The sequence below is a fragment of the Balaenoptera borealis genome, assembly GCF_965194805.1.
Source record: "Balaenoptera borealis genome assembly, chromosome: 3".
NCBI lineage: Eukaryota > Metazoa > Chordata > Mammalia > Artiodactyla > Balaenopteridae > Balaenoptera > Balaenoptera borealis.
In genome coordinates, this window is record NC_138866.1 from 154,628,647 (window position 1) to 154,645,721 (window position 17,075).

The following is a 17,075-nucleotide window of genomic DNA, read 5'->3' on the forward strand; positions in this document are numbered from 1 at the left end:
TCCAAGAGTTTTTTTCTTGTTTCTTGATTTTTCTTTTTTTTTAACAGTAGTGTGATGATTCTGGCCTGAAACAGACCCTTTCCTGTATCCTTTAGAGGGAACCCACCTTGCTGGCACCTTGAACTTGGATGTCCAGCTTCCAGACCTGTGAGAAAAATACATTTCTTCTGCTGAAGCTGCCCCGTGTAGGGTATTTGGTTACCTGAGATATGCAGTGTAGACTGCTTCACAGTCACGGGCGAGCTTCCTCTGAGGCCCGGCCAGCGTCCTCCCCCGGCGCCTCTCTGACAGAGGGAGGGGCACTGGCTCGGGACCTTCCCTCGGCTGAGCCCCCTGCCCGCCTTCAAGTATGATCCTCACCCCGTCTGTCAGCTGGGAGGCCGAGGTGAAGAGAGGCTCAGACCTGGGGATGCTGCGCCCCCAGGAGTTGGGGGTGTGGCTCTTCCTCCCGGTTTGCCCCTGCCCGCCCCCTTCCCCCATCCTAAGCCCAGCACCCTTCCCCATCTCTTCTTCCCCTGGCTCCTCTCCATATGCTTTAAATTCATTCAATACCAGAAGGATTTGAGAAACTTGGTTTGCCTGCGAGCCTTTCCGCGCCGGGGACCTTTTCGCCCTTCGGAGCCTCAGGCCTCTCAGCCCTGCTCACGGTCCTGTTTCTCTGCCCCTTCTGCTCTGCCTTCCATTCTTCTTCATGCAGCAAACCCTGCTGCTGTTGTTACGTGTTCCTTCTGCACCTCAGGCTCACTCTGCCCTTAGGAGCAGTGTTCATGGTTGCACAGACCATGGGGCTCTCTGCTGGTGGCCTTTGTGGTGGCTCTCGGCTCTGGTGGCTCCCCGCCACGCCCCAGCTTTCCCACCCAGCACGCAGGTACCTTCTCAGCCTGCTGGCCAAGGGTGGTCCAGTCCTGGGGGAAAACGCGTCCATCCTCTGGGGGCGGAAGTACAGATGAGTCCATCCTCACATCAGGGAGAAATGGTCAGGCCATGCTGCCAGCATCCTCTTAAGAAAGGACGTCCCAGGCAAAGCTTTTAGTTTCTGCAACCCTGGGTCTTTCTGGCAAAGAGAAATGGGTGGTTACGGTTTGCATTCAGCTGTGCGATCCACTGCTTTTAAAGCGTCCAGTTCCACGGCCTCTCCAGCAGGCTGTTGAACTTGGTGTGATTCCTCACACATGACGAAGAACTTCCATCTCCCAGATGCTGATGTTGTTATTGTTCTCGAGTGTGGAGAGAAATAAGAAAAATCTTCTGTAGCTACTGCTCTTCTAAACATGGATTCAGTTCCTGTTTGGTTGACTCCATGAAATACCATCTCCAGAAGACACTGGGAACACAGCAGCTCTTCTCATTTTCCAGTGATTTGCCCAAGACAAAGTCATTGTTTCTTTTTTTCCTTCTACTCCGGGGAAGGCTCTTGCCTGTCTTCCGGGTGAATTTTCAATGGCATTTGCACCAGGAATGGTCACTCTTTCTGGCTGGTGGCTGACCTCCTTACACTGAAGTCCCTGGAAGCACCTGGCAGGTGCCCAGAGGCAGGCTTCTCCCCTGTGTCTACACCGCCTCCCAGAGGCAGCATGGCGAGGCCAGCGGTGACTTCAGTCTGCCCATCCATTTCAGCAGCCCCTTTCCTGCCATGATAAGTAGCTTGATTTATGACAGTTGCTGCAGTCTCTTCCCCTGCTTTGTTAGAGAGAGAGAGAGGGAAACCTCTATTGGAATGAGTGTCTTTGGGGAAGAAGCAAAACTTCTTTTGGCAGAAACTTCCTGAGCCCATTAGACACATTAGTCCAATCTGTGTGGAGGCTGCTTGAAGAATCGGTGAGGGCAATACAGGCGGCAGGCAAGAGGGTGGGGCGGGCCAGGAACCCACACTCTTCCCCTGTGATTTGGTAACTCCCTGTAGAGAAGGAATCACAAACAAGGATTCAGCCAAATACATCTCTCACAGCTCTGATCTTCTGACTTTTAATTCTGCTGGCATGGTCACAAATAAAAAATATGTGAGGCCCCGTTCTCTTTTCTTCCTCTGTCGTTTCTGGCCAAGTCACAAGCTCTGAAATCTTTGCTTCCAGAGATACTGTGCTGGGGCGGAGAGACCAGACCAGTGTCAAGGGATGTGGCTTCTGGTTCCAGTCCTGTTATTCAGGTGTCTACTGAGCGGCACTCGGACCTCATGTCCTCAGAACTCAAGGAGGAATTAGAACCAATGACCCGATGGAGATGAGCATTAATATGAACTAGAATCCTGTAAATTGAGTTATTAATGGTGATCCTCAGTGTCTCAACTTAGAAAATTACTCAAAATATGTAGCAAACAAATAACATGAAAATTAAAATGGCACATTATAAGATATCGATTTAACACAAAAGAAGGCAGTAACAGAGGATCTTGGAACAACAGCAACAAAGGTGAGCATTTTAATTTAAAATCTCTTACAAGATAAAGTTTCAACTGTTCAGTGTTCCCCACAAGCCATTTAACTTATAACATTCACACATTTCCCATTCCATAAAAATGAAATTTCATGTCTTGATGCCTCACCCTCGAGGGTACTGTCAGAGCTGCCTGAAAATGGAGACATCTATTATTTGGATAAAAAATGTTTTTTAATCCATTTTAAAGAGTTGTATTTTTTTAAACAGACAATTTGATTGATCAGTTGGCTATTATATTGATTAAGACAATTTTGTTTGCAAGTGACAGACACCCAAGTAAAACCATCCACAAGAGTAATTTATTGTCATGTGTATAAATTAGGATTCTTTGTTGCAGACAACAGAATCCACTCCAGTTTGTTTCAGAGAAAGGAATTTATTCCAACATGTTATGTGGTTTATAGAATTTCTGGGCAGGTCAGGGACACACACTTAGATCCTACAGCCAGAGAGGCACCTGTCAGACAACAGGACTCATCTTCTGAAAACCCCACAGTGACTTCGGCCCCAGCCCACAGCTGAGGGCCGGAACAACAGACGCTCCACCTCAGCTGCTCAGGCGGGGGAGACAAGCACTGGGTCCATCCTGCCTGGAGGAGGCCCAATTTCCCTGAGTGTAGGCTCATTTCCACCTGCCAGTGTCCTGCAGATGTGTGGCTAGTGGGATCTCGGTCACACATGAAGCCTTTGCTGCAATGGAGTCTGGGAAATGTAGGCTTTAGCTTCCCACCCTCGAATTACTGAGCAGGAGGGGTAACAGTGTGCAGGGCATTCCTGGGCAGGAAAGAGCTGGCCTCAGCAAAAGGGCTGGCACTGGACACTGGAGAAGTGAGAAAATTCTGTCTCCATGTTTCCTCTGCCTCTCTCTGCCTGGCTGCCAGAAGCTTCAGAGTTTTACCTTAGAGTCCAGGCCCCAGAGGGGTCTAAGTCCCATTTCCATCCTCCTGAGGAAAGGGATGGGTGGACCCAGGCAGGGTCAGCTGCCCACTTCTGACAGGAACAGAGCCAGAGTGCACCAAATGGCCATTCGCTTGGAAGTAAAGAAAATAATTTTCAGAAAAGAGTAGCAGAGGGGAGAAGTGTAGTGTCTGGGCAAACCAGACGATATCAAGAAGGCAAGAATTCTTGCTGAAGCAACTTCATCCCTCAGTTTCTGTTGGCTGAGTCTAGCTCTGTCTCCCTGCTGGATGGGAGTGTGGCTTTCTCACACCATTGTATGTTCACTGTTCTTCTGTATCATAGCTGCTGGGAACAAAGCAGGTGGTGAGAGCAAGACACTCAGCCCCGTTGTCACCCAGACGAGTGGCCTTGGGCAAGCCACTTCAGCCCTCTTCTCCCCTGTGTGCAAAACGAGCTGGCAATAGATGCTCCAGAGACTGTGGAATTTAGACTACAGATGCAGTGGTCCCTCCATGGCATCCTGAGAGGGGCCTATTGGAAAGACAGGAATAGAGGAATCTAGTCAAGCACCCGATTAGTAGCTTAAAGGAGGAAAGGATGATAAAGGAACACCTAGAGGTTCCAGATGACCTGAGATCTCCAGAGTCAACCCACTACTGGAAATTTTTTAAATTTTAGGTGAAATTTATGTAACATAAAATTAACCATTTGAAAGTGAACAATTCAGTGGCATTTAGTACATTCACAGTGTTATGCAACCATCACCTCTGTCTCGTTCCAAAATGTGCTCATCACCCCAAAAGGTGTGGTGTTTCAGTTCTCTTGGGTCTATACCTAACCATGGAATTGCTGGGTCACGTGGTAACTCTGTGTTTATGCAGAACTGCCAAATTGTTTTCCACAGTGGCTGCGTCATTTCACACTCCTGCCAGCGACGTACGAGGGTTCCCATTTCTCCACAGCCACACCAAAAAGTTGTGAAGGGGTGTCCCTGTGGCTTTGATTTGCTTTTCTGAGAAATTTCTGAAGTGACAGATGACACTTTTTCTTGATTCTTGAGGAGAATCCTGGCAGATAGGAGGTGGAGTGAATGCCTGCAGCAGAGCAAATGTTATCCCAGTTCTCAAAACAGAGGGGAAAGTGGGCTCCAGAAACTCAAGCCTTCCATCCCCAGCCACATCTGAGGGGCTCCAATAACCAGATGGAAAACAGGAAGAGAGGGGCCCCAGGGGAAGGCCGTTTCCCCAGTGAACCTGTGGTCACGTCATTGCAATCGTGCGTTTGTACTCTTTTGTGAACAGCATAGAGACACATTGTGGGTAGGTGGCCTCACTGTGGGATGCACAGTCACACCCCAAGACAGGAGGGCTCTGCGTCTGGGTTGCCTGGTATCAGGGCCTCTGGGGCAAAGATGGGGCAGAGTGGCAGGAAGTGATCCAGGGATGTCTTGGGAGATTGGCTGTCCAGAGATGACCAGCTGCATGAGAAGGCAAGGTCGACTGGGACCAGGTTCTGGACTGGGTTCAAAAATGGATGACACATGACCAGGCTCTCTAGGTGACTGGCAACTTGGGTGTAAGAAAATTTGCCTATTCAGTGGCGTGCTGGCCCACATGAGTGGAGAACATGGTGTGGCCTCAGGGAGCTGATCTAAGTGAAAAAGCCATTAGCGGATGTCTCCCACCAGGGTGGAGCTCTGCACCATCAGACAGCCACATCCTAAGGAAGGGAAAGCTGGCCTGTGCTTGGAGATTAGGGCAGCGAATGCCACCCTGTGACAGGCGAGGGGCAGCGACCTCCCCACCGCCGTGGCCCACACCGTGTACACCGCTCCTTTGCCCTCCAGTCCACCCACCGCCTGCCTCCTGGCTTCCACCATCATGTCTGTTTTCACATTCCAGTTTCTTTGCAGTGGAGCCTCTATGGCCTAATCATCTAATAACGATTCCTCCCTCTGCTCTCCCGTCCCCACCACACTGGGTGGCACAACCCCAGAACTTTTTGCACCTGTTCCCTGTCCTGCCCAGCAGTTTCGCAGGCATAGCCTGCACTGTGGGAGGGTCCAGACAGGGTTCCATGGGTCAGTCCCTGGGGCTCCTGGACCCCAGGACTGGAAACATTGGCTGGAGGAGTGGTTTTGCTTCTGTGGAGATGGTTGTATGAAGAGGCTGCCATCTGTCTTCCCTCCCAGGCCCCTTGGGGATGTGCGGCCTCCCCTGCCCCTCGATTAGCTCAGGTCTGATGCGTTAGCCAGCCCCTGCTTGCCCAGCTGCTCCCCCAGCCTGAAAGAACCTTGGTGACCAGACCAGCCTGTACAGCTTCTAACCAGATAGACTAACCCTCTCAGGCTGCTGAATGAGGCACAGAATTCAGCATAGGGATTTCTCCAGTTCTGCACATAAGGAGTTTGGAAGTTGCCACTCTGTCCTAACAAGTAAAAAGCTGAGCAGCCTGAGAAGTCAATAACTCTTCTTGGGTCCCTGAGAGAGGGGAGGGCATATGGCCAACCACTGCCCCCAAGATTGGAGAGACAGGCAGCTTCCCAGAGCAGAGATGCAGGGCTGGACACTGCTGCAGAGCCTGGGCCAGGGCGGGAAAACCTGGAGTGTAATTGATGACTTGTTGGAGGCTTGATGCCGACAACTCTGAGAGTTAAAAACTCCAGGGGACCCAGTCACGGGAGGTTTTCCACAACTTTGTGAAATTTGCCTCCAGGAGCTCGACCCTTCAGAAAGTAGGCATAGAGGGAACTTACCTCAACATAATAAAGGCCATATATGACAAACCCACAGCCAACATCATTCTCAATGGTGAAAAACTGAAACCATTTCCTTTAAGATCAGAAAAAAGACAAGGTTGTCCACTCTCACCACTATTATTCAACATAGTTTTGGAAGTTTTAGCCACAGAAATCAGAGAAGAAAAAGAAATAAAAGGAATCCAAATTGGAAAAGAAGAAGTAAAGCTGTCACTGTTTGCAGGTGACATGATACTATACATAGAGAATCCTAAAGATGCTACCAGAAAACTACTAGAGCTAATCAATGAATTTGGTAAAGTAGCAGGATACAAAATTAATGCACAGAAATCTCTTGCATTCCTATACACTAATGATGAAAACTCTGAAAGAGAAATTAAGGAAACACTCCCATTTACCACTGCAACAAAAAGAATAAAATACCTAGCAATAAACCTACCTAAGGAGACAGAAGACCTGTATGCAGAAAACTATAAGACACTGATGAAAGAAATTAAAGATGATACAAACAGATGGAGAGATATACTTTGTTCTTGGATTGGAAGAATCAACATTGTGAAAATGACTATACTACCCAAAGCAATCTACAGATTCAATGCAATCCCCATCAAACTACCAATGGCATTTTTCACAGAACTAGAACAAAAAATTTCATGATTTGTATGGAAACACAAAAGACCCAGAATAGCCAAAGCAATCTTGAGAAAGAAAAACGGAGCTGGAGGAATCAGGCTCCCGGACTTCAGACGATACTACAAAGCTACAGTAATCAGGACAGTATGGTACTGGCACAAAAACAGAAACATAGATCAATGGAACAGGATAGAAAGCCCAGCGATAAACCCACGCACATATGGTCACCTTATTTTTAATAAAGGAGGCAAGAATATACAATGGAGAGAAGACAGTCTCTTCAGTAAGTGGTACTGGGAAAACTGAACAGCTACATGTAAAAGAATGAAATTTGAACACTCCATACACCATACACAAAAATAAACTCAAAATGGGTTAAAGGCCTAAATGTATGGCCAGACACTATAGAACTCTTAGAGGGAAACATAGGCAGAACGCTCTATGACATAAATCACAGCAAGATCCTTTTTGACCCAGCTCCTAGAGAAATGGAAATAAAAACAAAAATAAACAAATGGGACCCAATGAAACTTAAAAGCTTTTGCACAGCAAAGGAAACCATAAACAAGACGAAAAGACAACCCTCAGAATGGGAGAAAATATTTGCAAATGAAGCAACTGACAAAGGATTAATCTGCAAAATTTACAAGCAGCTCATGCAGCTCAATATCAAAAAAACAAACAACCCAATCCAAAAATGGGCAGAAGACCTAAACAGACATTTCTCCAAAGAAGATATACAGATTGCCAACAAACACATGAAAGGATGCTCAACATCACTAATCATTAGAGAAATGCAAATCAAAACTACAGTGAGGTATCACCTCACACCCGTCAGAATGGCCATCATCAAAAAATCTACAAACAACAAATGCTGGAGAGGGTGTGGAGAAAAGGGAACCCTCTTGCACTGTTGGTGGGAATGTAAATTGATACAGCCACTATGGAGAACAGTATGGAGGTTCCTTAAAAAACTAGAAGTAGAACTACCATACGACCCAGCAATCCCACTACTGGGCATATACCTGAGAAAACCATAATTCAAAAAGAGTCATGTACCACAATGTTCACTGCAGCTCTATTTACAATAGCCAGGACATAGAAGCAACCTAAGTGTCCATAGACAGATGAATGGATAAAGATGTGGCACATATACACAATGGAGTATTAGGCATGAAAAGAAACAAAATTGAGTTATTTGTAGTGAGGTGGATGGACCTAGAGTCTGTCATACAGAGTGAAGTAAGTCAGAAAGAGAAAAACAAATACCATATGCTAACACATATATATGGAATCTAAAAAAAAAAAAAAAAAAAAAAAAGGTCTGAAGAACGTAGGGGCAGGACAGGAATAAAGGTGCAGACAGAGAGAATGGACTTGAAGACACAGGGAGAGGGAAGGGTAAGCTGGAACAGGGAGAGGGAAGGGTAAGCTGGAACAAAGTGAGAGAGTGGCATGTACTTATATATAGTACCAAATGTAAAATAGATAGCTAGTGGGAAGCAGCCGCATAGCACAGGGAGATCAGCTTGGTGCTTTGTGACCACCTAGAGGGGTGGGATAGGGAGGGTGGGAGGGAGATGCAAGAGGGAGGAGATATGCGGATATATGTATACGTATAGCTGATTCACTTTGTTATAAAGCAGAAACTAACACACCACTGTAAAGCAATTATACTCCAATAAAGCTGTTAAGAAAAAATTACAAGGCATATCAAAAAGCAAAACAAAACAACAAAACAAACAAATGACAAACCCAAAACAAACAAAACCCACAATTTGAAGTGACAGAGCAAGCTTCAGAATGAAACGTGGCAGGGATGTTGGAATTATTAGACTGAGAATTTAAAGCAACTATGATTAATGTGCTAAGGGCTCTAAGAGATAAAGTAGGCAGCTTGCAGAAAAGATAGGCAATGTAAGCAGAGAGATGGAAATCCCAAGAAAGAACCAAAAAGAAATGCTAGAGATCAAGAATACGGTAACAGAAAAGAAGAATGTCTTTGATGGGCTTGTTAGTAGACTGGACACAGCTGGGAAAGAATCTCTGAGCTAGGGGATATATCAACAGAATTCTCAAAAACCAAAAAGCAAAGAGAACAAAGATTGAAAAAAAGGAAAACAGAATATGCAAAACAGTGGGACAAGTACAAACGATGTAACTTATGCATAATGGGAACACCAGAAAGAGAAGAAAGGGAGAAAAGAAGAAAAGAAATGTTTGAAACCATCATGATGGAGAAATTCCCCAAGTTAATGTCAGACACCAAACCACAGATCCAGGAAGCTCAGAGAACACTAAGCAGGATAAACGCAAAAAACAAAACAAAACAAAAACACCAAAAAACAAAAAACACCCTACACCACACACAAAAACCCCTCAAAACAAAACATCAGTCCTCCCCTGCAAAACAAAACACAACAAAAACTATACCTCAGCATACTATTTTCAAACTACAGAAAATCAAAGATTAAAAATAAAAATCCTGAAAGAAGCCAGAGGGGAAAAAACATCATATCCATAGAGAAGCAAAAATTAGAATATTGTCTGACTTTTCCTCAGAAAGCATGCAAGCAAGAAGAGAGTAGAGTGAAATATTTAAAGTGTTGAGAGAAAGAATACACCCACCTAGTATTCTTTACCCTGTGAAAGCATCCTTCAAAAGTGAAGGAGAAATAAAACTTTCTCAGATAAACAAATTGACTTGTTGCCAGTGGACCTACTTTGATAGAAATGTTAAAAGAAGTTCTTTGAAGAGAAAGAAAATAATATAGTTCAGAAACTTGGATTTACATAAAGTAAAGAAGAGCACTGAAGTGAAGATAAATAGAATAAGTGAAGGTAAAATAAATATTTTTCTTGTCCTTAATTGATCTAATAGACAACAGTTTGTTCAAAATAACAATAAACACAATTGTATTTGAATATGTATGCTTATATATAAGTGAAATGAATGACAGCAATGATACAAGGGAGGAATTAGGGAGATTTTATTATTATAATGTACTCACACTACCTGTGAAGAGGTATAGTGTTATTTGAAACGAATTAGGTTAGTTGTAAATGTATATGGCAAACTCTAGGGCAACCACTAAAAAAAAGCAAAAAAAGAAGTCTAACTGATATTCTAACAAAGTAGAGAAAATGGAATTATAAAATGCTCACTAAAAACAACAAAGGCAGAAAGAGAGTGGAAGACAAAAATAGACACAATGAACAAGGGCAACAAACAGAAAATAGTAACAAATGGTAGATATTAATCTAACCATACCAATAATCACTTTCAATGTCAATAGCTTAAATGCACCAATTAAAAGAATTTGTTAGAGTGGATTAAAACACAAGACCCAATTATATGTTGTCTACAAGAAACCCACTTTAAATATAAAGATACATATAGATTAGAACTAAAAGGATAGAGGGAAAAATATATTATGTTAACACTAATCAATAAAAAAGTGGGAGTAGCTGTATTAATTTCAGGCAGAGCAAGGAAAGTTATCAGGGATAAAGAAGGGCATTACATAATGATAAAGAGAATTCTCCAAGAAGACATAACAATTCTTAATATGCACGTACCTAACAACAGAGTGTCAAACTACACAAGACAAAAACTAATAGAACTGCAAGAAGAAATAGTTGACTCCACTATCATAGATGGAGCTTTTGACACCCCTCCATGATAAATGGACAGATCTGTCAGAAAATCAGTAAGAGCATAGTTGACCTCAATAACACCATCAATCAACTGGATTTAACTAACATCTCTAGACTACTTCTTCCAGCAACAGTAGAATACATATTTTTCTCAAACTCACGTGGAATATTCACCAAGTCGTACCACATTCTGGGGCATAAAACACCCTTTAACATATGTGAAAGAATAGGGATAAAGCAGTGTCTGGTCTCAGACCCCAGTGGAATTAAACAAGAAGTCAATAACAGAAAGTAACCTGGAAAATCCCAAAACACATGGAGATTAAACAACACATTTCTAAATAACATGCGGGTCTAGGAAGACATCTCAAGAGAAATTTTAAAGTAGTTTGAATGAAATGAAAATAAAAACACAACTCATCAAAATTTGTGGGATGCAACGAAAGCAGTGCTTAGAGGAAATTTTACAGCATTGAATGCATCTAAAATCAATAAGCTTTCACCTTAGGAAACTAGAAAATGAGCAAATTAAATTGAAAATGAGCAGAAGGAAAGAAATAATTAGAGCAGAAATCAGTGAAGTTGAAAACAGGAAATCAATAGAGAAAATCAATGAAACCAAAAGCTGGTTCTTTGAAAAGATCAATAAAATTGATAAGCCTCTAGCCAGGCTAACCAAGAAAAAAAAAGATAGGACACAAAGTACTAATATCAGAAATGAAAGAAGGAACACCACTACAGATCTTATGGACATTAAAAGAATTAAAAAAGGAGTACTATGAACAACTCTATGCCCACAAATTTGAGAACCTAGATGAAATGGACCAATTCCTTAAAGGAAACAATCTATCAAAACTCACTCAAGAAGAAATAGATAGTCCGAATAGACCTATATCTATTAAGGAAATTGAATCAATAGTTAATAACCTTCCAAACAGAAAGCACGAGGCCCAGATGGGCTCACTGGTGAATTCTACCAAACATTTAAAGAAGAAATTATACCAATTCTCTACAATCTCTTTCAGAGGATAGAAGCAGAGGAAATACTTTCTAGCTTGTTTTCTGAGGCCAGTATTTCCCTAATACTAAAAACATCCAAAAACTTTACCAGAAAAGAAAACTATAGACCAATAACTTTCATGAACATAGATGCAAAAATTCTCAACAAAATATTAGCAAATTGAATCCAACAATGTTCAAAAAGAATTATATACCACAACCAAGTGGGATTTATCCCAGGTATGGAAACCTCAACATTTGAAAATTAATTAATATAATCCACCGCATCAACAGACTATAAAAGAAGAGTCACATGGTCATATCAATAGATGTAGAAAAACATCTGACAAAATCCAGCACCCATTAATGATAAAACCCTCAGCAAACTAGGAATAGAGGGGAACCTCCTCAACCTGATAAAGAATATCTACCAAAAAAAACCCTACAGCTAACATCGTATTTAATGGTGAGAATCTCAAAACTTTCCTGCAAAGATCAGGAACAAGGCAAGGATATTCCTTCTCACCACCCCTTTTTAACATTGTACTGAAAGTCCAAGCTAATGCAATAATACAAGAAAAAAAATTTTTTTTAAGTAATACGGATTGAGAAGGAAGAAATAAAACAATCTTTGTTTGCAGATGACGTGATCATCTATGTAGAAAAATCCAAAGCATTAACTAAAAAACTCTGGGAACTAATAAATGATTACCACAACATTGCAGGGTACAAAGTTAATATACAAAAGTTATTCACTTTTCTACATACCATCAATGAACAAGTGGAATTTGAAATTAAAAACACAATACCATTTAAAAATGAAATCCTAAGTTTTAAATCTAACAAAATACATACAAAATCTATATGAAAAAGACTACAAAATGCTGATGAAGGATATCAAAGAGTTAAATAAATGGAGAGATGTTCCATGTTCATTGATAGGAAGACTCAATATTGTCAAGATGTCAGTTCTTTCCAGTTTGATCTATAGATTCAATATAATCCTAATCAAAATCCCTGCAAGTTATTTTTTGAATATTTACAAGCTGATTCTAAAGTTTAAATGGAGAGGCAAAAGCACAGAACAGCCAACACAATATTGAAGAAGAAGAACAAAGTTGGAGGACTGACACACCCAACTTTAAAACTTAATATAAAGCTAAAGTAATCAAGATAGCATGGTATCAGTGAAAGAATAGACATTTATGTCAGTGCTATAGAATAGAGAGCCCAGAAATATACCCACATAAATATAGTCAACTGATCTTTGACAAAAATACAAAGGCAATGCAATGGAGCAAAGGTAGTCTTTTCAACAAATGGTCTTGGAAGAACTGTACATCCACATGTGAAAAATGAATCCAGACCCCAGATTTTATACCCTTCACAAAGATTAACTCAAAATGGATCATAAACCTAAAGGTAAAACATAAAACTATAAAACTCCTGGAAGATAACATAGGAGAAAACTTAGTATGATGTGATGACTTAGTATGGTGATGACTTTTTAGATACAGCACCAAAGACATGATCAATGAACAAAATAATTGATAAGCTGGACTTCACTGAAATTAAAGACTTCTGCTCTGTGAAAGACAATGTCAACAGAGTGAGGACACAAGCCACTGGACTGGAAGAAAATATTTGCAAAAGAAACATCTGATAAATGAACTCTTCAAACTTAACAATAAGAAACTCAAATAACTCTTCAAACTCAGCAATAAGAAAAGAAACAACCCAATTAAAAACTGGGCCAAAGGCCTTAAAACCTCACCAAAAAAGACATACAGATGGCAAAGAAGTATATGAAAAGATGCTCCACATCATACATCGTCAGGGAAATGCAAATTAAAACAACAATGAGATATCACTATGCACCTATTAGAATGGCTAAACTCCAGAACACTGACACCACCAAATGCTGGCAAGGATGTGGTGCAACAGGAACTCTCATCCATTGCTGGTGGGAATGCAAAATGGTGCAGCCGCTTCAGAAGACAGTTTGGTGGTTTCTTACAAAACTAAACATACTCTTACCATATAATCCAGCAATCATGCTCTTTGGTATTTAATTAACCAAATGAGTTGAAAATTTATGTCTATACAAAAACCCTCACACAGACATTTATAGCAGCTTTATTCATAATTGCCCAAACTTGGAAGCAACCAAGAAGTCCTTTAATAGGTGGATGGCTAAATAAACTGTGGAAAAAACCAAACAATGGAATATTACTCAGTGCTAAAAAGAAATGAGCTGTCAAGCCATGAAAAGACATGGAGGAATCTTAAAAGCATATGATTAAGTGAAAAAAAAGCCAATCTGCAAAGGCTACATACTGTGTGATTCCAACTGTGTGACATTTTGGAAAAGGCAAAACTACGGAGAAAGTAAAAAGATCAGTGGTTGCCAGGGGTTAAGGGGAGAGAGGGATGAACAGGTGGAACACAGAGGGCTTTTAGGGCAGTAAAAATACTCTGTGTGAATCTATAACAGCGGATACCTGTCATTATACATTTGTCCAAAATCCATAGAATGTACAACACCAAGAGTGAACCCTGTTGGACCTTGGGCGATAATGATGTGTCAGTGTAGGTCCATCAGTTGTAACGAATGTTCCAATCTGGGGGGGGATGTTGATAGTGAGGTAGGCTATGTGGGGGGGGTGGGAGGGGGCAGGGGTACTTGGAACTCTCTATACCTTTTTTTTTTAATTTGTTTATCTATTTGGTTTTTTTTTAAATTTTTGGCTATGTTGGGTCTTTGCTGCTGCTCATGGGCTCTCTCTAGTTGAGGCAAGCGGGGGCTACTCCTTGTTGCGGCACACAGGCCTCTCATTGTCGTGGCCTCTCTTGTTGCAGAGCACAGTCTCTAGAGCGCAGGCTCAGCAGTTGTGGCACACAGGCCCAGCTGCTCCGCGGCATGTGGGATCTTCCTGGGCCAGGGATTGAACCTACGTCCCCTGCACTGGCAGGCGGATTCCTAACCACTGCACCACCAGGGAAGCCCTCTATACCTTCTTAGTTTGCTGTGAACTTGAAACCACTCAAAAAAAAAAAGTCTTATTAAAAAAAAAAAAAAAGAATCTCGCTCCAACTATGGAATCAGATTTGCTGAACTTGAAACCAGCCTAATGTGGCCTCTGACAAGTTAATTAACCTCTCTGTGCCTCAGTTTCCACATCTGTAAAGCAGGGATAATAACAGTCCTGACCCATAGAGTGGATGTGAGTGTTACAAGACAGTGCATGTAAAGCATGTAGCCCCGTGTCTACTGAAAAAGAGAGAGCGATTTGAGTTATTTACAACTGGTTTGTTGAACAGTCTGAACAAGTGAGGAACAAACAGGAAATGGCTTGATCTTCCTCCAACCCTGGGCTTCAAATAAGTTCTTCCACATCTTCCTTCTCTGCCCCTTGCCAACATCTCAGCAAGCCAGCTCCCCTTAGCACATGGGGCAGTTTTAACTACAAGAACAAGCTCCATTTCTATAAAGATGACTCACTTCCAGGCATTAAGGAGTCCAATCCAGTCTCAGTCGAAATTCGAATCTCACATCCAAGCCAAACTCGAAGGCAGGCCCTGTGGCTGAGCCAGTGATGGAGGAGGGGCTTTGCGCCCCTTTCCTTTTCCTGGTTCTCTCACTCTTCCCTTCCTCTCTGGGGCGAGGGCGTGGGAGATTAGAGGCAGGGAGCAGAACGTCTTTTTTCTTTTTAACTTAAGTAGTCCTGTGGCTGTCGCCCTCACTTGGCAATCCTCCAAATGCTGCCCCTCTCAAGGTCCACATTTTGTGGATTCTTTGGAGACCCCCTGGGGCCATGCAGACTACAGAGTTTCTTAACCTGGGAGATACATTCTTTGCATAATCTCTCGCAACCCATCCTTTCTGGTTCATCTCCGCTGCACCCCGTCTCCCCGCCCTGATCTTTGCCCCCGCTTCTCTTTCTCTGTGCCCCCAGAGCCTGAACCCTCTGGACTGTGCCTCCGGGGCTTCCTTGCTCACTGATCTCCGGGTTCCGCCCGTGGAGGCCCCGGCCGGAGACAGGAGGGTGGGAGCCGGGCTGCCCCGCCTCCCAGCACCAGGCGACACTGTCTGTCCCCTTGACCTCTGTCCTTGGAACAGGAATGGCTCTCTGATGTCGTTAGTCCCCAGGAGCCTCGACATCCACCTGAAGTAGCACCTTCAGAAAAATTCTTCAGGGAATTCCCTGGCGGTGTAGTGGTTATGACTTTGTGCTTTCACTGCTGAGGGCCCAGGTTCAATCCCTAGTCAGGGAACTAAGATCCCACAAGCTGCATGGAGTGGCAAAAAAAAAAAAAAAAAAAAAAAGGAAAGATAAAAGTTAAAGAAAAAGGAAAAAAAAGAAAGAAAAATTCATCAAAAGGCAGCACATAGAGTTCCATGTCAGAAACAGTTATCGACAACGTGTAAGTCTGACAAAGGACGTGCGCAAAGAATATACACAGAATTCCTACACGCCAACAAGAGAAAGATAACATGAAAATGGACTTGAATAGGCACGTCTCAAAAGAATGAATCAAAATATCCTCTTTCATGCGTTTCATAAACAGACAGAAAGGGGTCGATCTTGTTGGTCATCAGAGATATGGCCGCACACCCACTCGTGTGGCGGAAGGGGAAGTCGTGGAAAATACCAAGTGCTGGCTAGGCTGCGGGGCAACCGGGACTCCCCCACGCGGCTGGGGGAGGGGGAAGGGGTGTGAGCATTTTGAAAAGGTCCTTGGTGCGTCCACTGACATTGAAGATACACACACCTGATGCTCCGGCAGTTCCACTCCCAGGAAAGCAACCAATGGTCGTGAAAAGACAGGTACAGCCCCAAACTGGACATGGCACACATGAGTATTAACAACTGAATGAATCAGTGAATTGTGGTGCATCAGTGAGAAGCAGTGGTCTACATGGAAGTGCAACACACGTACGACTCTTACAAATATAATGTTGAGTGAAAGAACAGAGAGTCAAAAGAAGACACACTATATGATTCCATTTACAGAAAGTTTAAAAGCAGGCAAAACTCCTCTCAGCTGTTAGAAGTCTAAGTAATGGTTATGGAGGGTGGGGTGGGGCAGACGGGGAGTATGAGTATCTGAATGGCAGGAAAGGGTCTGTTTCCTAATCTGGGGCTGATAACACAGAGGTGCTCAGTTTGCAAAACCTCCTTGAGCTGTACACAGACGTGCATGTTTCTGCAAGTATTTTATACTTCAGTAAAAAAAGCTCTCTTTGTTCTTTTCAACAAGCGGTGCTGTAACACTTGGATCTCCGTGTGGAATGACCCTCAGCCCTTACCTCATGCCACATTATAGCATTAACTTGAAGTGGATCATAGTCCTAAATGTAAGAGCTAACACTATGCAACTTTGAGAAGAAAAGATAGGAGAACATCTATGTGCACTTGTGTTAGGCAAAGATTTACAAGCTACAACACAAAAAGCACCCAGTATAAAAGAAAAAAAATTGATAAATGGGACTTCATCAAAGTTTTAAAACTTTCATTCTTCAAAAGACTGTTTAAAAAATGGAAAGACAAGCCATAGTCTGGGAGAAAATACTTACAAAGTACATATCTGACAAAACACTTGTGTTATTCAGATTACATAAAGAATGTGCTCTTCTTAATAACTGATAAGAAGATTAAAAACAAAAATTGGCAAAATATTTGAATAGACA

At 42.6% G+C, this 17,075-nt stretch overlaps 1 protein-coding gene across 12 annotated transcripts in view; it reads left to right on the forward strand.

Moving 5' to 3' along the window:
- TM2D3 (TM2 domain containing 3) overlaps positions 1-17,075 on the forward strand; it is a 190,475-nt gene that overhangs the window by 63,549 nt on the left and 109,851 nt on the right. For 2 of the 12 annotated variants that reach the window (XR_014242800.1, XR_014242801.1), the window contains exon 6: positions 48-147. The exons of 6 other annotated variants lie outside the window; for them this stretch is intronic. Coding sequence is in view for 2 of the 6 variants with exons in the window: in XM_082386106.1 (XP_082242232.1) it covers positions 48-69 (22 nt within the window). In the remaining 4 variants the exon portion in view is untranslated. Of the gene's footprint in view, positions 1-47; positions 15,716-17,075 lie in introns of those variants that run through there. 4 more of the 12 variants (XM_082386100.1, XM_082386106.1, XR_014242806.1 and 1 more) reach the window with 3 other exon arrangements.